The 24,702-nt window shown below is 41.9% G+C and overlaps 2 protein-coding genes across 3 annotated transcripts in view; both read left to right on the top strand.

Moving 5' to 3' along the window:
* The window catches only part of LOC308287897 (cysteine--tRNA ligase, cytoplasmic-like), a 37,167-nt gene that overhangs the window by 579 nt on the left and 11,886 nt on the right, over positions 1-24,702 (top strand). Inside the window, exons 2-16 of one of the 2 annotated variants that reach the window (XM_080729226.1) lie at positions 3,975-4,202; positions 6,281-6,372; positions 7,142-7,230; positions 8,300-8,396; positions 10,221-10,319; positions 11,090-11,239; positions 12,147-12,287; positions 13,384-13,472; positions 13,765-13,886; positions 16,749-16,861; positions 18,032-18,160; positions 18,883-19,012; positions 19,505-19,608; positions 21,178-21,275; positions 22,353-22,542. In XM_080729226.1, the coding sequence (XP_080585352.1) occupies positions 3,975-4,202; positions 6,281-6,372; positions 7,142-7,230; positions 8,300-8,396; positions 10,221-10,319; positions 11,090-11,239; positions 12,147-12,287; positions 13,384-13,472; positions 13,765-13,886; positions 16,749-16,861; positions 18,032-18,160; positions 18,883-19,012; positions 19,505-19,608; positions 21,178-21,275; positions 22,353-22,542 (1,871 nt within the window). The remainder of the gene's footprint in view (positions 1-3,974; positions 4,203-6,280; positions 6,373-7,141; positions 7,231-8,299; positions 8,397-10,220; positions 10,320-11,089; positions 11,240-12,146; positions 12,288-13,383; positions 13,473-13,764; positions 13,887-16,748; positions 16,862-18,031; positions 18,161-18,882; positions 19,013-19,504; positions 19,609-21,177; positions 21,276-22,352; positions 22,543-24,702) is intronic. The other variant, XM_080729227.1, reaches the window with a different exon arrangement.
* Positions 1-24,702, top strand: part of whamm (WASP homolog associated with actin, golgi membranes and microtubules) — a 162,896-nt gene that overhangs the window by 128,938 nt on the left and 9,256 nt on the right. The gene's annotated exons all lie outside the window — the stretch shown is intronic.

Raw genomic sequence — 24,702 nt, 5'->3', positions numbered from 1 at the left:
TTTTTATTAAACAATGCGGGAGCGGCATGTAATTCTGGTTGAACGGCATAATTTCTGACCGAAATGAGACTTGGGTAAGCACTCTATTTTTGAAATCTGATGTTTGTAGCTCAAACCGTTGCTCTTTGTCTAATGTCTACTTAACGAGAAGCCAGGTTGAGGTGGAAACATGACAGTCATGTATATGACCGTGATGTATTCAGGGCTAAGCTAATCCCAGCTACCAGTATAGCCTTGGATCAATAGATAGTGGTTTTCCACCTTTTTTCATGTTAAGGTCCATTATATAGGCCTATTCAACATTTCAGCCACTGACCTGCATTTGATTTGATGAGATTTAGCCTCTCAGACCCACAACTTTGAAGCCTATATTATATAGTTATCCTTGGATAAGATTTTGGCCACAATTCCAAGCTGTGTTGATGTGACTGGAGAAGTGATAACAGGACAACTTTGCCCAAAATATACATTATTTAATGCAGATGTTTAACAATAATGTAACTCTTGAGAGCATAAAATGAAACCAAATGGACCCGTAATATACTAGGAAGCAGTGCGGTCAGTGCTGGACCACTCATTATTATTCTTATTCTATATCGAAATACCACTAATCCATTCTGCGTTCACTGTCTCTGCGAAAGCGATGCCTGTTTGACTTGGTATCGTTATGCATTTATCGTTAATAATAACTGTAATTGAGCTAGATTTAAGACGGTTTCGTTTCACCAGGTTTCTAGATGACGTGTGTTGGCTCTGGTTTCTAAGGCTCCGTACACACATCCGAGTGAGACATCTTCTCCGTATCGTTTGAGAATGAGGGGGGGTGGGATGGGGGATCCAATTCATTTTCATGTAACAGCCCCCTTAGTCACGTGGCCAATTCATTTTCTATGTAAGTCACGTGGTTCGGTGGTTTCATGTCTTTTCCAAGCCTTTTGGCCAAGAGACAAGAAGATTCAAGCAAAGATATTTAATTAATGAAGATAGCTCATCCTCATTAGATCCACTAGAGTGCGACATGGTACACAAATCCTACAAATAGACTCCTAAGTGGGCGGCTCTGATGGCAAATCTCGCGCACGTCCTGTTTACTGGTGCTATAGATCCCGCGAGAGTGTGTTGCTGGGACAGCTAAAGAGCAATAATAAAGTTGATTTTCTCAGTTGTGTCGCTGAAAAAAGCCACTTTAGTATGACAATTTTGTTAATATTATGTGGCTTGTGATGATCGGGTCCACTATTTAGTTCAGTGACTATAGCTTCTGAACTATTATTTTGCTCTGTGTTCACGTTAGCTCTCCCATTGTAAATGAAGAGACTCCAAACATGCTTCCGCCTCCTAAAAAGGTATCTACCTACGTCACACAGAAACGGGAAGTACAGGTCTTTTGCACCCTCTTGCTATCGCCCTCTTGGATTTAAGCCAAGCGACTTGGAAGAGACATGAAACCACGTGACTTACATAGAGAATGGAATTGGAGCCCCCTCTCCCCTCATTCTCAAACGATACGGAGAAGATGTCTCACGCTTATGTGTGATTGCGGCCTAAGGACACTCTCAGGCGAGGGCGATATCTTATAAGATCCGAAATCGTAGATATGTGATCATTTCAAATGACAGCGATCCTCTTTCTTGAATTCGGGTTCAGAACAGGGCTGTATTAACCATTGGGCCGGTGGGGCCGTTGCCAGGGGCCCTTGGCTCTCAGGCTCTCTGGGGCCCTTGGGTTTTTGGTAGTCATAGCTGACTTGTTATGCATTTATATCCATGTAGACTCTTTTGGGGTTCAAGCCCATCTGCCTGAAGGTAGGACGTGTCCTCTGCATACCTCGGTTATAAGGAGTGGTTATTTGACCTGCTGTTGTTTGGCCATTCTCCACTGGACACAGAACTGCTTTTCTGCACCAGCCCCAATAAGTTCAGTTTTGTGTAAAAAGAAAAAGAAAAAAGAAAATCCAGTAAATCAGACGTTTTCTGAAATGCTTGGAATCGGCCCACTTGGCACCAACGACCAACATGCCACGTTCAAAGTAAACAAAATTTATTTATTCAGAATTCTGAGGCTTCGTTTTAGCTGATTTGCGGCTGATTGTCTTGAACATATGTACAGACATAAAATGCAATGCTGCCATATTCTTGGCTGATTAGAAATGTGTTTCTGAAAATGCCTTCTAATAATCAGTGGTTCTCTGAATGTTTTGTGTCAAGGACCCCCAGAAGAAGATTTGTGTATAATAATAACAATAATAAAAAATAAATGAATACTTTTCAAATTTAAAAAAATATATGAACATGTGCAATTTTTCCCACCTTTCTAAACCACTGTTATAATCCTAAGAGTTTTCTGAAAAAACGGTATGTTGCTATATATATTTATATCCCGGTTTTAATGGGTTAAAGGAGTAGTTCACCCCCAAAATTACTTTTTTCGATTGATTACTCACCCCATAGAGACTTGAATTCATGTCTATTTTTTTTGTATTTGTCGCATTCCTAAGACAATTGAACTCAAGTCTCCATGCGGTGAGTAATCAATAGAGAAAAGTCATTTTGGGAGTGAACTACTCCTTTAACGTGCAGTCGGAGAGCTATGCCTTATAGAGTGGTGAATGTGTATCAGGATTTGACTTCAAGTTGCTTTGTACCCCCCATGTCTAACTTGTTGTATGCTTGCAGAACGTGGATAATTACCACACACATCTGTAATGCTGCTTTCACTTCAAACCTGGATAGTTCGAGCGGTGCGATTGCATACAAAGACGAGACGACGCGCAACCGGGCGTGGCGTGAACGAGCCGAACGGCGCAGCGCGAACGGTTGCTTTGGTATCTTCGCCCCACTTACAAAAATCCAACTGAAGTGATTATTGTGCTTTTTATTAGCGGGGAAAGTCATGACATGACTGACACTGATTACATGATGGTGCAGCGTTATTAGCGTGTGTTCTCTGGGGCTTCTAATACAGTCTAGTTAGTGACAGGCCTGTCACTTAATCGCCTGATCGCAATTATTTGAGATAATTATCATAATTGTTTCCATGTTGAAAATTGCTACTAAAATTTTCAAATTATTTTGGGAAATAACAGATCTACACAATATGCTGCTTGTAGATCGGCTATTTTCACTACTTTTTAAGCAGTTTTGAAAGTTTTAAATGTCATTCATTTCATTATACAAGGTGTTTGCCATATCTGCCCTGTACAACCTTTGCATAGCATTCTAAGTCTGAAAGCCAAACGGCAATGTCATTTCAAAATTACATTCCAATACCAAAAAAACCCACAATGAAATTGTCGATCGCAATCTGTGTGACAATCAATCGCCGACACTGTCACGATCGCGACAGCCCCTAGCAGTTGGATCAGGGGCGTCACAAGGGGGAGGGGTGGAGCTCCAGGGCCGTGAGTCGACGGTCCACTGTGTCCCCGTATCTGCTAATAGACCAGTGGTTCTCACAGCCGCACTGCGAGCATGTGGATCTGCTACTTTTGAAAAGTCGTGAAAATGTGTACAAATCTTTGAATGTATGTATTTTCTAAGCAAACTTTTGTAACTCAAATTTTGATTTTCGGGGGTCCCTGGAACTAAATATTTTGAGATGGGGGTCCGTGGCCAAATACATATCATTTTGGGGGTCTTTCACATGAAACATTTTGAGCACCACTGACATAGAAACATAGGTTCCTCAAAAAACCTTAGAAGGATTTGAAATATTCAAAGACTTTTTCACCATTTAAAATAAAAATTGTAGATCTACAAGCTCGCCACACTGTGAGCTTGTATATCTGCTGTTTTTCAATAGTTAAAGCACAAAATAACGTGTAATAATGCGTTCCTAGTCTAAATGGGTTTAAACCCCCTCCCCCTATGAAGAACATTCATGGGGGCCCCGCAGTGAATCCTTGTACCCAGGGCCCAGAATTTGGTGCGACACCCCTAGCAGTTGGATAATGATGTGCCCTCTTGTCTCTGCAGCCTTTGAGTATGGCTTCTTGCTGCACATACACGAGGAGGCCACCTTGGCAGGGGCCCTGAATGAATACCTGGCCTCCCGCAGCTATCTGGCAGGGTTCAGCCCGTCCCAGGTGGATCAGACAGTGTTTTCACATCTCCAAGGGCCCCCAGCTCCACAACACACCCACGCTCTGCGCTGGCATAGACACATAGCAGCCCTGGAGCTCCAACCCAGCCCAGAGAGCAGCCGTGAGTCGACGGTCCACTGTGTCCCCGTATCTTCTAATAGACCAGTGGTTCTCAACCTTTTCAGGTTTCCGCGACCCCCAAAATAATCATATTTGAACTGTTTGGGTTGGGGTCCCAGCGATAGAAATGGTATCAAATTGGGGTCCGTAGCATATTAAGAGTACCACAAAAAGTTGAGAATCATCCGTCTAGAGACAACATGAGGTTCTTAAGGCACGAATTTGCTGCTAAAATAAACCTCAGTTCCCTAATAACCTGCTCCTCACATCCTAACAAGTTTATCTCTGGGCCTGTGAATTCACGTCGCCTTGGCTTTCACTATTTTGGCTTTCACTATTTGTACAGTGCTGTGGCATAGAGCAGTGGTTCTCGACCTTTGGTTTGGGAGGGACCCCCAGGGAGTCCCCAAATAATTTTGTGGGGTCCTCAGATGATTAACTTAATGTTCAAGATTGTTTTCCTCACTCAACAAACAGTAAACAAACCAGTATAACATTTAAGTGTATAGGGTATCTGCACATTTCTTGTCAATTTAATACCACTAAAATGGCAAATTAAACATTGGCCAAATTGTCAAATATTAGAGGCAGAAATTGTGAAAATAGAAGATCTCCATGCTCACAACGCCTCGCCTCGCAATGCGAGGCGTTGTGAGTGAGCATGTAGATCTGCTATTTTCACAATAGAACCGTGTTAATAAAAAATGTAATGCCTCAACTCTGACTGCTCGTCAGGGTGAAGGGGGTCCCCAGTTCAAATATGATTATTTTGGGGGTCGTGGCCTGAAAAGGTTGAGAACCACTGTCATAGAGGGCGGCTACAGTGCCTGGAAAGCTTTCTTTGTATCTCTGGTGCTGTTATTTGTTCAAGACTTGGGCTGAGTGATAAAGAGCCTTGGCTTATCATTGCCCTAACAAAGCTATTAACAGCTGGAACAGTTCCCATTAAGTGGCATGTTGTTGTTGTTTGTTTTTTGCCCAGAACTGACACCACTGTGCACATTACTCTCTGCCGCCATGACTGCTTTCAGTCATTTTTGGATTCCATAGAACACTGGTTCCCAAACACTGGGTCGGGACCCATCTGTGGGTCGTGGACACATTTCATGGGTCCATTATTTTTTACATTTTGTTTTTAATTATTATTATTATTTCAAAACATTTTCAATAAACATTACCCCAAAAAGCATTTCTTTTTTTGTGAAGCGATAAAACTACTTAAACAATTTTTTTTCAGTAATTTCATGAAGAAATACAAGAAAAATTGAAGAAATTTAATAAATTGGAAAACAAAATGTTGACACAAACTAGTGAAAATAGCCGATCTACAATGCGTCAATCGCTTCGCACCTCGTTGTGAGCTTGCAGATCTGCTATTTTCACTAGTTTGTGTCCCAGGCCAATGTTTTAATTTTTTTGGGTCACAATCTAAAAGGTTTGGGAACCACTGCCATAGAAGCCAGCATGTCTTCTGTGGAAGCATGTTGCACAGCGAAAACAATGCAAGCTCTCAATTGTAGATAGGCTGTTTTCGGTTATCATTTTAAGCCTTTTTTCCCCCCCGTGGTGTGGGCAAACTTGCAATATGTTCAGAAGCATTTTCCATAAAGCATAATAGTCGCGAAGGATATGTCATACTTTTGTATGAAACCAAAGGCTCAAGCCTCAGTCTGTGACTTCTTAACATGGTTGGCACTTGGCAGGGTAGCATGTTATTGTTCCGACAGCGCATTTCTCCGACCCATTTTACTAACCCTAACCGCACTCATATAGCCACGTAGCCGGAATAATGAGATGTCGGACTTAATGGGCAGATAATCACCATTTATTTATTGTATGTACGTGCGTGCGTGCGGTAAATAGGCCCATATTGACAGGGTGCATTTGTGTGTTTTGGGCATGTTTGGTGAATGCAATTATTCAATGTCCTCTGACAGTGAGATTTTGGTCCTAATCCTAACTCAGTTAATGGCCTCTTTGGATGACCTTCCGTGCAAGACTGCCTGGAGTAGGGTTCTCTAAAACTAATATTGTGCATGTCATCTCTAACAGTAATTACAATGTCTGTTCTTTTTTCAGTGAAAGGAAAGCGGGTACAGCCTCCATGGTCTGCGCCGGCAGGGACCCCTGTCCCTCAACTCCGTCTGTACAACAGCCTGACACGGACTAAGGTACAAACCAGTGTTGATTTGGACATCAAATTTAGGTCTTGGTTTTGCTGGTAGTTAGGGCTGGACGATTAATCAATTTTTAATCAAAATAGTTTGTAAGATAAAAAAAAAGAAGAAATCGTCAAATCGATTTTTACTTTAATTAGGGTAATTCTGGTACGGATCTTGCTCATTAGAGTCTAACTGAGTTACCCAAACTAACTGTAACACACACACACACACACACACACACACACACACACACACACACACACACACAGATATCACGTTGGTTGGCTATTAAAAAAGCAGATATACAAGCTCATATGGCGTCACTTCATGTCGTGCTATGTACAGTAGCTTGTAATTTCCAATCATTTTACTTCTACTCCTCTACATCTCAGATCCAAATATTGTATTATTGAAATATTGTTTTACTCCAATACATTTATTTGAAAACTTTAGTTACTAGCTACTTTGAAGATATAAATTATGATACACTTTAGACCTATTTTATACCTTGGCTATTTCAAAATGGCTCACAACGAGTCGCATTGCAAACTTGTAGATCGGCTATTTTCAAATATTTTGTGCTTTTACTTTTGATACTTTAAGTATATTTTGATGCCAATACGTTTGTACTTTTACTCACATTTTGAATTCTGGACTTTAACTTAGAACGGAGCATTTCTGCATTGCAGTATTGATACCTTATACTCAAGTAAAAAAAATTGAATCCTTTTTTTTCCACCACTGCCCTTGATTTACGTCAGTGATTTGAATGTTTCAGGAGCTGTTCGTGCCCCAGAATGGGAACAAAGTGCTGTGGTACTGCTGTGGCCCTACGGTTTACGACGCCTCGCACATGGGACACGCCAGGTGAGCACACCATTATCAGAAACAATGGCAACCAGGGCTCATCAATATGTCATGAGTCACGAAAAACGTGTCCGTGGCTAGGGCCGTCACGATTATGATATTTTACATGACGATTAACTCATACAGTGCCATTTAATTGGCAGTAACTGAGTTAATTGTCACTCAAATAATTGCGATGAGGGATTTAATTGTGTTTTTGTCGTTGACAATTACATCTGTTGGGCTTTTAAGGCGTTGGAAGTAGCACATGGCAGATATGACATAACCTAAATATACATAGAAATTACTGTCATGTTTAACAACTTTATACTTTAAAAAAATAACATTGATAGTGGAAATAGCCGATCTACAAGCTCCCATGTGAGCTTGTAGATCTGCTATTTCCGCTATTTTTGAAAATAGTGGAAATGACGGAGGACGATATCACAATAAATTAAATCATTACCTTAATCAAACATTACATTAAATGTTTTTTTTTGTTATCACGATAAACGATAATATTGCTTATCGTCCCATCCCTACATGGGAAGCTGTTTTCCCAAAACATGATTATCAGGTATTATGATTATACTAGGAGGAAGATTCTTTTCCAAAAAAAAAGTGTACAGAAAGTTAAAATTAGGTTTTTATGTGGCCACACCCACCAGTTCATTAAGTATGCCTGGTTGTCAGGTGGGTGGTAACCCAGCTGAAGTTGGCCACACAGTGTTGGGTGAATGGTAAAAGGGGAGGGGATGATTATATGATGTCACTCTATCTGTGTTTTTGGATCGGCACTTTTGACCCACAAGGTGTCAGCCTCCAGGAAGAAACCCCAAATAAAAAGGGAATACATAATTGCTCATAACAACCACACCAGGGGGTCTAATGAAGTACTGTCAACCTCCTAGACACATGAAAACCAGAAAAAAGTACAAAACTATGGCACCGCCTCTCTAACCAAATTAGCCCACAGCTATTCCCCGGACCGCAGTTGGAGAACGCCTGTTCTGATCCATGGTGAATGCCAGCTACCCTTTGGCACGAGTGCATTGAGTTTTGTCCGTTCTGACTTTGCTTTTCTCAACAGGTCTTACATATCTTTTGATATTCTGCGACGGATACTAAAAGACTACTTCAGATATGATGTCCTGTACTGCATGAACATCACAGACATAGATGACAAGGTTAGTAGGCAGTCGCGATTAATACATAATTGTCTATTCGCGATAATTTTTCATATTCACGAATATTTTTTATGTTCGCGATTATAGCCAATTATCCAATTTAAATAAAAAAGTAGTGGGTTTTGACAATAAAACCATTCTTAAACCTCGTCCTCACGTCAACACTTGCATTCTTGAATGCGCCTCCTTGTTGAACGTCCCTGTGAACGCAGAACGCTCAATGCTCGTCCTCGACTCCTCAGTCAGTCAAGAGTCAACGGACTCGCAGGCTGGCTGGCTAACTAAACATGCTTAAAGAGTTTTTCAACCGATACAAGCTCAGAACTACAGACACATTTACCATACACATCCCGGGACTATATTCCTTTTGATACGATACAGAAAATGGCTTTCACTTTCGTTTCAACACAGAGGACTGGAGTCGATGTCTTTACTGCAGCTTTAGCTTAGCGCTGCTACTCTGCTCTGGAGCGGGATGATGATGATGATGATCACACACAGACGGTGACTAGACTAGAGATGTTGGATCGTGATAAACATTATCGGTTATTGTTGCTATTTTCAGTTGTTGGCTATTTTCACAACGCATCGTGACGCGCTGTGGGCTTGTAGATTGGCTATTTTCACAACGCATCTATTTTCAAATAGCCACTGTATAAAATAGGGCTAAAGTTTGCAAGTAAATGTACTTAATAGTTACTTTACATAGTAAGGGGATTTTATAAGATATTTGACCAATCTGTGGAGTAAATCGTTACCAAGAAATTTCTTCACCAATGTGTTTCTAAAGGTGTGTAATAATATGTACTAAAAGGTTGAAATTCAACTCCCGGGGGAAACCTCATAAAAAACTGATTTGTGTTTGTGTCCCATTAATTTACTATACAGGAAAAAAAAAATACAAAAAAGAAATATGCTTTAAGTAGCATGTGAGGGGTCAAACTAAGGGTTTTTCATGATGCTGAATCCATTGCAAGCATTTGTTTTGCATGAAAAACATTCCTTGGGCTAAAAACGGACCCACAAAACAATGGTTTAGTGATGAATCATCACTTTTCACCGTTTTGTAGGGGCCATTTGTAGCCCACGGAATGTTTTTCGTGCAAAACAAATGCTTGCAATGGATTCAGAATCATGAAAAAACCATAGTTTGACCCCTCACATGCTACTTAAAGCATATTTATTTTTTGTATTTTTTCCCTGTATAGTAAAGTTAATGGGACACAAACACAAATCATTTTTTATGAGGTTTCCCCCGGGAGTTGAATTTCAACCTTTTAGTACATCTTATTACACACCTTTAGAAACACATTGGTGAAGAAATGTCTTGGTAACGATTTACTTTGCAGATTTTCTTATGTTCCCCTTACTAACACCACTGAACTACTACTATCATAGTGGCATAAAATGAAGGGGGAAAAAAGACGATATATTCGTCAATCGTGATTATTTTGTATGGCGATTAATCGTCTCCAGAAATTCCTAACCGCGACAGTCCTAGACATCAGGGAACTCAATATATGGGCATAAAAGGGATTCTGTTAGTGTGACATCACAGTGAAGCCAGAGCAAGATGTCAGAGCGGCAAACCCATTCTGGTAGAGTGGTTCCCCTGACATCACAGTGACATCAGAGCATGATGTCACCAGAGCGGCAAACCCATAGACCGTAAAAATGTGTACACGTCTACACGGACACGGACAAGCAGTGACGTTTCTCATAGTAAACTGCGACATTCTGTCACAATTAATAAGTAATAATGCATTCCCGGCCTTAATGGGTTAAATAAGTACAAATGAACCAATGTTTTACTGTGTCTGTCAGATCATCCGGAGGGCCAGGCAGAACTACCTGCTGGAGCAGTACAAGGACCAGCAGCCTGGAGTCCAGCAGATCCTACAGGACGTACTTACTGCCAGAGGGGTGAGAAAGAAGCAGCATGGACGCTAGGGCTGTCATGATTAGGACATTTTACATGACCATTAATTGTCACTCAAATAATTGCGATTAACGATTTAATTGTGCTTTTGTCCTTGACAATTACATTTCTGTTAGCCATTGATAGTGGAAATAGCAGATCTACAAGCTCACAATGCGTCGCGACGCGACACTTTGTGAGCTTGTAGATCTTCTATTTTTTTACTTAAAAAATATATATGAAACGTTTTCAACATGTAAATTGCTTTATGAAAAATAATCGTGTTTTTGTTGTTGCATATGCGACCATATGATGCGTTGTGAGCTTGTAGATCTGCTATTTCCTGTACTTGTTTGATTATTTGAAACTATGAAACTTTCATGAAGGATTTGACTTGATTATCAGAACAACATTTTTTTTTGCTTGATAACTGGTAATTTTATTTAATTTAATTTATTGTTTTAATGCGGAATATTAACTATCAAGGAGATAGTTACTGTTACTGAACTGACACTCTAGTCTATATTTATTGGTTACTGTCACAATAAGGAGCGATATAACACTTAAATTAACAAAACAATACCACTTCCAGCACCTTGAAGATTAAAAAAAAAGATAAAAAGATTTTTTTTTAAATAGCCGCGCTGTGAGCTTGTATATCTGCTATTTTTCAATAGTTAAAGCATAAAATAATGGTTAAAGTAATAATGTGTTCCCGGTCTTGATGGCGTGATAACTAATATACGTACGCACGTACGTGAACTCTCACTCTAAGCCCTTTCAGGCCAAACTGGCAGAGACGACGGACCCGGATAAGAGACAGATGCTGGAGCGTTTGGATGCTGTGGTCACCACTGCTCTCAAGCCCCTGCAGGAGGCGCTGGAGAGCGGCACTGCTGCCGCTAGCCTGCAGTCTCAGGCCCAGGTGAAAGACCACCGTCCTGATTTTGGCAGCAAATTTGGATTTAGTTTTAGTCACAGTCTTCTGAATAAAATTCCATATTTTAGTCATCAGAAAAAAGCTTTTGTTTACTTTTAGTCTAGTTTTAGTCGACTACATATCATAAGATTTGAGTCGACTAAATCTGCGGTTGATTTTGACGACCAAAATGTATTTTGGCGGGCCTCGATGGCGTCATAATGCCTGATTTTTACACTTGGTTGCATGCTGGAAATAGACGATCTAGAAGCTCACAACGCGTCGCAGTGTGATGCGTTGTGAGCTTGTAGATCTGCTATTTTCTTTAGTCATCATAGCTTAGTTTTTATTGCGACCACAGGTCGCAGTTAACTATGAAAACCGTCACATCTTGTCAGTAACGTCAAAGGGTAACGCCGGGTATCGCCTCGATGTCTATAGCTGATCTATGACATCACATTGTTGTGGCATCACATTGTGACATCACATTCTGTCCTTGACCCTTGTATGCCGGCCATCTATGGAGATCCCTGATGTCATAAATATTAAGCCCATAGCTTGGAATGCCCATATATGGACATATTGTGTGACTCTCGTGTGTTCTATAACATAAGACATCTATGATGTCAGATGCCAGTCATATCCATAAAAAAAATATTTTGTCCACATTTTGTCCAACTTAAACAATATAACACACTTTCACACAAACACACTTTCAAATTAATTCTGTCCTGTGCGAGGTCGCTTTTTGCCCTTAGGCGTCTTACTGGTTTATTTTTTATTTCGTTTTCGTCAGTGAAAAAGGTAGTTAACGAACATTTTTCGTCATAGATTTAGTCGACGAAATCAACACAGATGAGAAGAAAGAAGAAAGAATGCTAAACTCTAATGCGTGTCGACCATGTCCCTCCAGGTGTTACTGGAGGCTGCCAAGGACCTGCTGGCAGACTGGTTGGACGCCAAGTCTGGAAGCCAAGTCACTGAGAACTCCATCTTCTCCACTCTTCCTAAATACTGGGAGGCAGATTACCACTCAGACATGGAAAACCTGAATGTAGGTACCACACGTCTGTCTGTCTGTCTGTCTGTCTGTCTGTCTGTCTGTCTGTCTGTCTGTCTGTCTGTCTGTCTGTCTGTCTGTCTGTCTGTCTATCTGTCCTAAATACTGGGAGGCAGAGTACCACTCAGACATGGAAAACCTGAATGTACGTACCACACATCTGTCTGTCTGTCTGTCTGTCTGTCTGTCTGTCTGTCCTAAATACTGGGAGGCACAGTACCACTCAGACATGGAAAACCTGAATGTAGGTACCACACGTCTGTCTGTCTGTCTGTCTGTCTGTCTGTCTGTCTGTCTGTCCTAAATACTGGGAGGCACAGTACCACTCAAACATGGAAGACTTGCCTGGCTCCAGCCCATAGACCCGCCCACTCTCTGAGCGGACTGGTTCCCTTGGTCTGGTGTTGTCATATGACGCTAAAGTTTCTCTGGTTTAGGCAGAACCAAGCCAATGAGAGTCGGATCCTCGGCCCGGCCAATAGGCAGAGTAGACGATTGCCTTGCCTGGAGCAGGCTGAATCAACATGATATAACTTTACATGGGATTATCCAAACTGGAGATTTAAAAAAACAAAATCTGATTCTATGACATCAGTGTGCACCTTTGTACACCATCGATGGACGAAAATTATTTTACAATTTTTCAAAAGTCATTAAACACCCTGCCTAAAAGGAACATCCCAAATAAGTCCTTTTACGGTCTTGTTTACGTCAGACGTCCTTGGTATTCAATTCATGGACATGGCAAATAGCAAGCAAAAAAAATAAAATAAAAGACATTCAAATATCATCGCAGTTGAGAAACAAGGAGGGTGGGCTTCGGTAAGGGGGGTGGGTGCTCACTTCTCGCCTGTCTATGGAGGAAGTGATAACTACCTCCGCCTCTGGCCTCCTGAAAAGTGAGTTTTCGGGGCAGTTTTGAAGGAGGCCAGCGAGCTACATGTTTTAAGGAATTCCACACCTGGTTGGCAGTGTTGTAGAAGTGTTTTTTTTGTGAGGGTACCTACCCTAGGAGACATGGGGAGAACATGCAAACTCCACACAGAAAGGCCCTTTTGCCTTCTTCTAAAGCTTTCTTTGTGCCCACCAGGTGCTTCCTCCAGATGTGTTGACCCGGGTCAGTGAGTACGTGCCAGAGATCGTAGACTTTGTGAAGAAGATCGTCTCAAATGGATACGGGTAAGAAAGTTTACTGCTCATAAGTTCAACAACACTGCATCTCTCTAGCATGCTACCTTTTAATTACCCAGGACCCCCCATAACTCTTGAGAGTGTACAAATGGACCCTCATCATCATCATATTTGTCACCATAGTAAAACTGCATTCATGGTCTGGAGAGGGCACTTTTTTAACAGACGGATAAATGGGAAGGGGCTCAAGCCCCCTTTCATGTCTATGTGTGCACGTGCCTGGTTACAGACCAGTAAGGAACCACAGGTTTTCAGTGAGAGTTTCATGTCTTTCTTGTAGGTATGTGTCCAACGGCTCGGTTTACTTTGACACCATGAAATTCGATTCTACCGAGCAGCACTCGTATGGCAAGCTGGTGCCGGAAGCCGTCGGTGACCAGAAGGCTCTACAAGAAGGAGAGGGTGAGATTCTGATTATGTTCAGAAACCTTGGTCTCCATATTGTAGTAGGGATGGGACGATAAGCGATATTATCGTTTATCGTGATAAAAAAAATCACTCACGATAATCGTATTGTGGAAATTTAATTTATCATGATATTGTTCTCCGCCATGCACTGGGATCAATTCACCTTTTTTTCCCACTCTATATCAAATCTCTTTGCCAAAAAATAGCCGATCTACAAGCTCACAACGCTGTGAGCTTGTAGATCTGCTATTTTTTGGCAAATGTTCCACCCTAGGATAATGGATGTTAGGGATATTTTGATTATCACGATAATATCGCAAATCGTGATTTCTTTGGTTACAATAATCGTGATATGAAATCTTCATATCGTCCCATCCCTATATTGTAATTATTTTTTTCAAACGGGGCCCCTGGGCCCCACACGTGGTCCCTGGTTTGGCTATTGTGATGACAGACCCCTACAGGCGTCACCACCATGCTGGCTTGTGGTGGACATTTTTGCACAGGACATGATAATATTTCCAGAAACGTCATCATAAACGTCATCATAATCTCACTAGGCTCCAATGCATTGCTCTGCAAAGAAACTTTTTCTTTTTTTTCAACAACAAAAGTGACTGTAGGCCGCGGTGGCGATTTTTCTTTTCCGTGTGTAACATCCTGATCTTCATTATAATATTGTGAATCTACACAACATGGACACGATCGTGGCTTCCGGTGGTCTTCAAAATAAAGTGCAGTCTGCAGCGGCACACTGTATCTAAATAACGAATTATATCCTGGCACTAATAGTATTAACACATGGGCTGCTAAGGTTTATAACATTTATAGCTGTTGCTGCTGCCACCATTGACTTACGCTTTGTTTTGACGTGCCTCGCAAGCTTCGTGCGTGTGCACGTGCGTGTCCAGAGAAGATTGAGGAGGATAATCCATTTGTTTACAAACGCTCGCGAAACTAAAATCCAAAAATCGCGGTAAAATCACGGTAAAGTGTCGCCGTGAAAACAATCAGCTCTCTGCTTCCATGGGGCTGTTTTCATGTCATTCTGAGATAAAGCCGTTCTTATGTTTCAAAGTAGAATGTAAAGCATGATAAATCCTTCCGTGATGTCTTGCCCAGAGGGGCTGCCTTCACTGACTGGGTGACGTAATGGACTCAGGTCATGCAAAGGGCAGCTGCAGTCTCAAAAAGTTAACTGTTTGTTGCCTCGTCTGTGGACGATATAACTTCCTGTGGCAGGGGGACACCTAGTGGCCATAACTCGTCCCTGAACGAGTTTGGCTCCCCAGGTGTTAACTCATACAGTGCCAGGCGACTTTTAGAGCAACTTTCTCACTATGGAGTTCCCTGCCAAGCGACTTTGGGCGACTTTTACTTTTTGTTTTTTGGACCCAATTAAATCTAGTAAACATGATTTCAATCGCGATTTTGCATGTTCCACCCCCCATACAACCCCATCTTTCAAACATGGCAGCCATTTTTGTTTACATCTGAAGAAAACATTATGGCTGATAAATCATGAATGCCTGAACGGATTTCCAATCTTTTTTTTTTGTTTGAAAGCTGTGAACAGCCTGCACAAACATGGTGCATGATCTGTGCATGGGCGTGCATGATCTGTGCACTATAAATTACATGGGAGTCTATGGAGGCTTCTGGCACTAGTGCCACTCGAGGGGCATTTTAAATTGGCAGTAAGTGAGTTAATATAGGATACAGTTTCCTCCCGACAGTGATGATGTGTTTATGTTTGACCAACAACAATTATTGTATCACTTTCAACCTATGTTGAGAATGTCATCATTTGCGGAAATGACATACTTTTTGACCGGCTGATGGTCAAGATGAAATGTATACCCCGAGCAAGCAGACGGGTTCTATTAGCTCAATGGTAGAAAATGTCAGCACAGGTGCAGAGAATCGGGTTCAAAACCGGGGTAGAAGAGGAACTCACTCGGGTGGCGCAGTGGTTAAGTACCTGCCCACCACCACGGAGGTTGTGGATTCGAATCCACCGTGGTGCAACCATCTTTGAAGAGTGTCTACACAAACACATTTGGCCTGTTGTTTGGGGAGGGTGATGTTGGTCATTGTACATACTCCTTCGGGCTTGGGGCGGCACCTGTCAGCGGGGAATGTTGGGCGAGATGAGTAGGACAAAGGCTCTCTGTCCTCCCGGTGGGGCTCCTCACTGGCAGGTTAATCGTTAGGATATGAGGGGGGCGTAGCGTTATTGATAGTTTAACATGACATTCGTCCGACGCTGGTGAATGTTAACCTGGTGAATGCTACTATGCCTGAACCTAACCCTATCCCTGACCCTAACCTCAGTAAAACTATGCCTAAACCTAACCCTAAACCATAGTCGGACTAATGGGACCTTGAAATATCGAGATTTCACTGGATCCGACGGCAAGTGACGGCATACAGAAATGTGTGTGGGGAGGAATCAATTGGCAGTGGGACTGAGTTACTAGGGCCCAAGGTGGAGGGGCCTTACTTATTTTATACTTTAGCTTTTGAAAACATTGCAGATATACAAGCTCACAGGGGGGTCCCTGGAACTAAATATTTTGGGGGTCCTTCACATGAAAAGGTTTGAGCACCACTGACATAGAAACATAGGTTCTTCCTAAAACCATAGAAGGATTTGAAATATTCAAAGACTTGCACAACTTTTCAATTTTTTTTCAAAAATAGCAGCCACAAGCTCGCAGCACGGCACCGAGTGCCGCGCTGTGAGCTTGTATAGCTGCTATTTTTCAATAGTGAAAGCACAAAATGTGAGTGAATCCTTCTACCCAGGGCCCAGGATTTGGTGTGACACCCTTGCTTGTGTGTGTGTCCTTTTAGGAGACCTGAGCATCTCTGCAGACAGGCTAAGCGAGAAACGCTCCCAGAATGACTTTGCTTTGTGGAAAGCCTCCAAGCCTGGAGAGCCGTCATGGGACTCTCCCTGGGGCAAGGTATGGCTATGTCCGCTATTTTTGAAAATGTACCAACATTTTTTTACTTTTTTATTTGATCGTCTCAACATGGAAATAGGCATGGGACGATAATGTCACGATTACTGTGACCAAATAAATTGAGATTTACAATCTTATCGCGATAATCAAAATGTCCCCAACACCCATTATAGTCCATGGGCCATACGATGGTCCATGTCGGTATCCAATAAGTGGCAAAGGTTACCATGCATTTTTGAAAAGCTCTATATCTGTAGATTATATTTTGGTATGATAACCCTTTCTGAGACACAGCTAAATTGGTGCTAGAGTTGGTGTCCCATTAACTTTACTATACAGGGGGAAAAAATGTTTTTTTCATGATTCTGAATCCATTGGAAGCATTTGTTTTGCACGAAAAACCTTCCTTGGGCTAAAAACACCCATTATGCTAGGGCGGAACATTTGCCAAAAAATAGCAGATCTACAAGCTCACAATGCGTCGCAACACATTGGCAAAGAGATTTGGTAGAAAGTGAAAAAAAAGACAGTATCAAGTAAGGCTGGGCGATATTAGGAAAACCATCGATATTCGATCATTTGTAATAGCTCGATATCGATATTACTCACGATATTAGTAAAAAAAAAATGTATTTTATAGTTTTTAATGTTTTTCTGCTTTATGTCCACTGCCTGCCTAACCCAGATAATGAATAGCACATCCTTGTAGAAGGGTTGGGTAGGTTTTATTGAAATAACCACACCTGGGTACAGGACTGCTTTTTTGCTTGTGCTACATGCATGCATAGTGTGTCTGTTAATTAATTTGACACATACACCAATACCTCATTTCAAGCCATCTTCGTCAATATGTTTACCTCGCATGTTGATACCTCGATATGGATACATTTTTTATATAGTGCCCAGCCTTAGTATCAAGTATCAATTTAAGTGGTAGCCTACCAGATATGCAGCTCTGCAAATAAAAGGTGAATTGATTCCAGCGCATGACAGAGGATTATTCAACGATAAATGTGAATCGATAAATTATCGATTATCGTCCCATCCCGACATGGAAATGAATTTGTGACGATTATGACGATAATGCAAAAATAAATCATTGTGATCATCTCCACAAATTGCGATTGGGACTGTATTTGTGTACTGAACAAGTTCTCATGCACTGAACAGGGGAGACCAGGATGGCATATTGAATGTTCAGCCATGGCTGGCTCCATCTTGGGAGAGTCCATGGACATCCACGGAGGAGGCTTCGATCTCCGATTCCCCCATCATGACAACGAGTTGGCTCAGTCAGAGGTGACGGCTTCACTTGTACATAACATTTGAAGTGGTGAACAGTATATTGAAAATAGCAGATCTGCAAGCACACAGCACCTTGCGGTAGGTGGCGTTTTGTGCTTGTGGATCAGCTATTCACTAGTACTTGGTATTGGAATTTGGAACATTACTCTCATAAAGGTATGGGGGGAAAATAAATGTCAGTCATTTTGACTATCTTACAATAAATGCAAGAAGTCTCTGCGTGTGTGTATGTATTTATGTATGTACAGTATGTAATCCGCGTATCTCGAGAACCGTTCGTCCCACCGGCTTCAGATTGCGGAACGGGCGCGAAACGTTCGGAATCTCCGTATGCGGAGCTGATTGTTGACATCAGGCTGTTCCGGAGGAATCGGCGCAAGCGCTGACTCATTGTGACATGACTTCATAAAAGGCTCTGACATCACGTACACCACATGAGTCAACAACAAATCTCTGTGAGTGTGTGTGTATGTATGTATGTATGTATGTAATCCGCGTATCTCGAGAACCGTTTGTCGCACCGGCTTCAAATTCGGCACACACGTTCCCCGCTGCAGCAGGTAGTGCAGTGCCCGGCCTCGACCTGATACGCGATTTTCCGGAACCGGCGCGAAAGGTTCGGATTCTCCGTATGCGGAGCTGATGTCTGACATCAGGGTTTTCCGGAACACAGACAAAATTGCTTAAATATGACAACTATGATGCTTCCTTCACAGGCTTTCTTTGAGAATGACTGCTGGGTCCGTTACTTCCTGCACACTGGCCACCTGACAATCGCAGGCTGCAAGATGTCCAAATCTCTCAAGAACTTCATCACCATCAAGGATGCCCTGGAAAAGAACACAGGTGAGTCACTGTCTCAATATGAACATTTCATGTCCCGATTATTGTGACCAAAGAAATTGCGATTTTATCATATTATCGCGATAATCAAAGAATATCCCCAACCTCCATTATCCTGGGGCGGAACATTTGCCAAAAAATAGCAGATCTACATAATTAACTCTATGGTAACCGATAGCTGCGGGGACTATCCGTTTCCTAGAGGAAATAGTGTCCCGCTGACTTCTTGTTCCCATTGCATTGTACAGTATACAAACATGGATATAGCTCCTCTTCTTTTCCCATATGGCTTGTTTGGTCAAAACGGCCTGTTTTCTATGGACCATAGCTTACACACAGATCATCGCGTCTGTATTTTTTCTTCTCCACGTGAAAGAAAATACTTTGGACAGCCGTGAACGGGAGCGGCCGCGTGCACGCCATCGAAAGCCATCGAAAATCTGGTGAATATACACAGCTCAAAGTGTTAAATGTGTTTTTTTTTACTCCCTTTAGCTCGCCAACTGCGACTGGCTTTCTTAATGCACTCCTGGAAGGACACTCTGGATTATTCCCCCAACACCATGGAGTCTGCCGTCCAGTATGAAAAGTTCATGAGCGTAAGTACATGTGACGCAAGATCATCTCATTTATTTGTCTGTATATTAGTTGTAAAAATAAGATTTTTACAATAATACATTTTCTGTCATGTGACAAATACAAAAAAAAACATTATTGAACTCAAGTCTCCATGGTGTGACTAATCAATAGTTTTTGGGTTGAACTACTCCTTTAAGAGGTCAATCAAAATGAAACCCCCTCATGGCCCACCCATAGGCCCCCATCCCATATTATGAGAACCTCTCCCATTATCTCAAGGTCCACCACAACTCTGTGAGTGTACAAATGCTGGGTCCATTTGGTTTCATGTGTACACTCTCAGGTACACATCTGAAGGAACCAGGGAAGATATGAACATTTCATGTCACCATTATTGTGACCAAAGAAATTTACCACATTATCGCGATAATCCAAATATCCCCAACATCCATTATCCTGGGGCGGAAGATATGCCAAAAAAATGCTGATCTACAAGCTCACAAGGCTATTCTTTGGCAAAGAGATTTGGTAGAGAGTGAAAACAAGTCTGTATCAAGTACATTGTTTCCAGGTCTGGATATGCAGCTCGGCAAATAAAAGGTGAATTGACCCCAGTGCATGACGGGGAATAATTTCACGATAATTAAAATTTCCAAGATACGATTATCATGAGTGTTTTAAAAAATCACACCCGTGTGAAGTGGAGCTGTGTGTGTGTGTGTGTGTGTGTGTGTGTGTGTGTGTGTGTGTGTGTGTGTGTGTGTGTGTGTGTGTGTGTGTGTGTGTGTGTGTGTGTGTGTGTGTGTGTGTGTGTGTGTGTGTGTGTGTGTGTGTGTGTGTGTGTGTGTGTGTGTGTGGATCATGTGTACCGATTTTTGTGACATTTGAAGAAAATATGTAGGAAAAGGAGCAAAAAGTGTGTTTTGGAGAAAATTCAAGATGGCGGAAAATCTATCATGGCGCAAATGGGCGTGGCCTATATGGGGAGATGCGTCATGACCCAAGGAATCCAGGGAAAAAATATTTTTAATTTTCCGACCTACGGTTCAAGAGTTACAGGCCAAAACGTAAAGTGGGGTGTTATGGCGCCACCATGCGGCCAAATGACACAATTATTTTTTATTTAATCCTTGAAATCATTATGAACCTCCTCTCCAAGTCTTGAAACTCTAGCCCCTATGGTTTGCGAGAGACAAATAATTGAATGTGAGTTTTTGCGATTCCCATTATAAGTCAATGGGGAAAATTAATTCACTAATAAATTAATATCAATTAAACTATAGAACCTTTCTCTTAGAAAAGTAATAGCCCACGATTCCCGAGTAAGCCGTTCGATTTGACATATGGCGCGAGTGTGTGGTGGCAAAACTGTGGGACTAGTGGCGTGCCGAAGTTTAGGAAGTTCAGGCTACATACAGACACACACACACACAGACAGACAGACAGACAGACACACAGACAGACCCACACGGCCACGTATAGGGAGCCTGTGCTTCACACAGCTCCAAAAAGATAAAATTTAATCACGATAAATGATAATAAAGGATAATCCTCCCATCCCTACCCTGGACCACACTGTGTCCCCGCAGGAGTTCTTCCTCAACGTGAAGGATGTGCTGCGTTCCCCCACTGACCTCACGGGTCAGTTTGAGAAGTGGGAGGCAGCAGAGATGGACCTGAACAATAGGTAAGAAAAACAAAAACGACAATGTCTTTGGGAAAGAAAGGTCAAAAACTCATTCAGTTAAGGGTGCGAACTGTAATGCAGACTTTTGCGCTTGGTATGCATAGTTTAACCTTTTGATGTGTGTGTGTGCGTGCGTGCGTGCGGGCCTGCCTGTCTTTTTAGACACAATCGCAATGTTTCATGGGCAGTGGCTAGTTGCGACCATAGGTTGCAGTTTACTATGAGAACGGTCACATCTTGTCCGAGTCTGTATGAGTAACGCTTGTCTTTTTTGTTGATTGACTCTCACACTCTGACATCACTGTGATGTCATGGGAACCAAATCCCTTTTATTGTCATACTGTATATGGAGATCCCTGTGATGCCAGGGGAACCAAATCCCTTTTATGCCCATATATGGAGAGATCCCTGGGATTCCAGGGGAACCAAATCCATTTTATGCCCATATATGGAGATTCCTGATAATCACTGTGATGTCAGGGGAACCAAATCACTTTTATTGCCATATATGGATATCCCTGTGATGCCAGGGGAACCAAATCCCTTTGGACAGATGGCCAAGACATCTTACTGTTAGTGTTACTATAAATAGTAATAAAGACATTGACGGCTTATTGTGTCTAAACAGACATATTTAGCCACTTCTAAATTGCTAAAATGGCTAAAGCAGTGAATGAAAACATTTTTTTTCTCTAATTACAATCTAAAATATGAATCAAAAATAAGTTGTCCTTTAACCCAAAACCACTGTAAATAAATTGGCATCAGAAACAGAGTAGAGACTTTATTTTTGAGCGGTGGTCACACCGTCTTCTAAGAGTGACTTTGTCCATATGTTACTACGTTACTATCGATGATACTACTGTATGTCCGTAGCACGACCTGCAACACCGCTGGTGACCAAGTGGCGCTGTTATGTCACACACACAGACACACACACACACACACACACACACACACACACGTGCTACCCTGAAATGAACTGCTACACACACACACATGGCCACGCACACACACGCACCACCGCTCACTTCAAACTTTGTTTGATTTTTTTCCCTTTCTTCTGCTCCCCTTCAGTTTCTGTGAGAAGAAGCGTGCGGTCCACGAGGCCCTGTGTGACAACATGGACACCCGCTGTGCCATGGAGGAGATGAGGTCCCTGGTGGGCCTCACCAACAGCTACATGGCCTGCAGGAAGAGCGCCCGGCTGACGCCCAACCGCCTGCTAGTGCAAAGCATCGCTGTCTATCTCACATCTATGCTGAAGGTGAGCCAACAAAGGCGATGGTCGACCCATTTAGGCCTGAACACATTATGACGCAATATTTTATGCTTTAAATATAAAAGAAATAGCAGATATACAAGCTCACAGCACGGCACCGAGTGCCGCGCTGCAAGCTTGTAGATGTGCTATTTTTGTAAAATCATGAAAATTTGAATTTTGACCCGATTCTATAAGTGTCTTTTGAATCCTAAGATTTTTGGGAAAAACCTATGTTTCTATGTCAGCAATCTGGCCGGCCATCGTCAAAGAAAAGGTCCTTTTCACTTAACTGGAGCTCAGTTAGTCTGTTCTTGAGAGACTACTATGTCAGTGGTTCTCAAACCTTTTCATGTGAAGGACCCCCAAAATGATATTTATTTGGCCACGGACCCCATCTCAAAATATCTAGTTCCAGGGACCACCCAGAAGCAAAATTTGAGTTACAAACGTTCGCTTTGAAAATACATATTCAAAGATTTGCACACATTTTCACGACTTTTTCAAAAATAGCAGATCTACAAGCTCGCAGTGAGCTTGTATATCTGCTATTTTTCAATAGTTAAAGCAGTCAATAATTCCTAGGCCTAAATGGGTTAACACATTGGACGCCATCTAACTCAAATTATTTGGATATTCAGTGCAACCATTCACTTACGCTTTATTTTGAAGAGCCCCGGAAGCTTTGTGCGTGTGCACGTGTCTGTACTCTGACGATTTTAGGAAGTAGTTTAGTTTGTTTACAAACGGTCGCGAAACTAAAATCCTAACCGCGGCTGACCATCACGGTCCAATGTAGCGGTGAAAAAGAGCAGATCTCTGCCTCCTTGGCGTTATTTTCACCTTATTCAGAAAACATACAGTCATCCACTTTAACCCTATTTTATACCTACTAGGCTATTTGAAAATAAGCTCACAACGCATTGCATCGTGACGTGTTGTGAGCTTGTAGATCTGCTATTTTCAGACATTTTGTACTTTTACTTTTGATGCTTTAAAGCTGTACTGTGGAAGCTGCTCAACTAGTGGTCAGTAGCGGTATTGCTTTTTTCGGCCGGAGTCGCCGCGGACCACCGGAACGGGGGTCCGCGGACCCCCGCGGCCGTCGCGAGCACCTCCGCCTCGCCGATACGATTCCGTAGAGCCGTCTCCCATCATTTTTAGACCAGGATTGAGGGAGTAGCAGGCAAGATTCCTTCACCAATGTAAACACAGTTGCTGAGGGAAGCTACTTCCTTTAGACACAGCAAGACTCGCTGTGATTGGCCGGTGGTGTATGATCGGCGCTGTGATTGGCCGGTAGTGTATCATGTGGGAGATGACATCATTTTGCCGGGAAATTCTCCCCCCCTCACAACTCATAGAAAACATATAAAGAGAAGGCTTCAGAAGCTGAAAATAACAGAGTGGGGGTTCTAAAACTTTAGCGATTTAACAGTTAGGACAATTTTAAGATTTGTTTTATAAAAAAAGTTACATGGTATAACTTTAAGTACATTTTGAATTTTTGACTTGTACTTGTAACAGAGTATTTCTACATTACAGTATTGATATTTTTACTCAAGTAAAACATTTGAGTACTTTTTACACCACTGGGAAAAAGATTTTTGATGTGCACACTGTGGCCAGTGGAATTACATATACAGTGTGTACTGTAACACCCTCACACACCATGCTACTATAATAATCATATCCAAGTTGAACAAATAAATACCACAGTTGAAAATGTGATGTGAATCAATGTAGAGTGACCTCCTCTCGTGTTTTATTCCAAATATGTATAAAACATCACATATTGGAATAAATACATATTTCTGGAGGGTGCTACATTTGTTTTGCAACTAAATGTTCATTTGGGAGCACAAGTGCTACCTAGTCAAAAAGCCCTGGTAAAAACCAGTCCCTTTTGACCAAATTAAATTGAGTTTTAGTCCTATTTTAGTAATCTGAAAAGTTTTCATTTTAGTCTAGATTTAGTGGACTAGATATACACATGATCTTGTCGACACAAATGTATTTTAGCAGTCCTTGATGGCACTTTTTTACACTTGGTTGCATGCTGAAAATAGCCGATCAACAAGCTCACAATGTGTGTAAAGAGTTGGGACTAGGGCTGTCACGATTATGACATTTTACATGCCGATTAATTGTCACTCAAATAATTGC

Source organism: Nannobrachium achirus (genome assembly GCF_963921795.1).
Source record: "Nannobrachium achirus genome assembly, chromosome: 7".
NCBI lineage: Eukaryota > Metazoa > Chordata > Actinopteri > Myctophiformes > Myctophidae > Nannobrachium > Nannobrachium achirus.
Note: the sequence above shows the minus strand (reverse complement) of the source record. Positions and strands in the feature narration are given on the sequence as shown.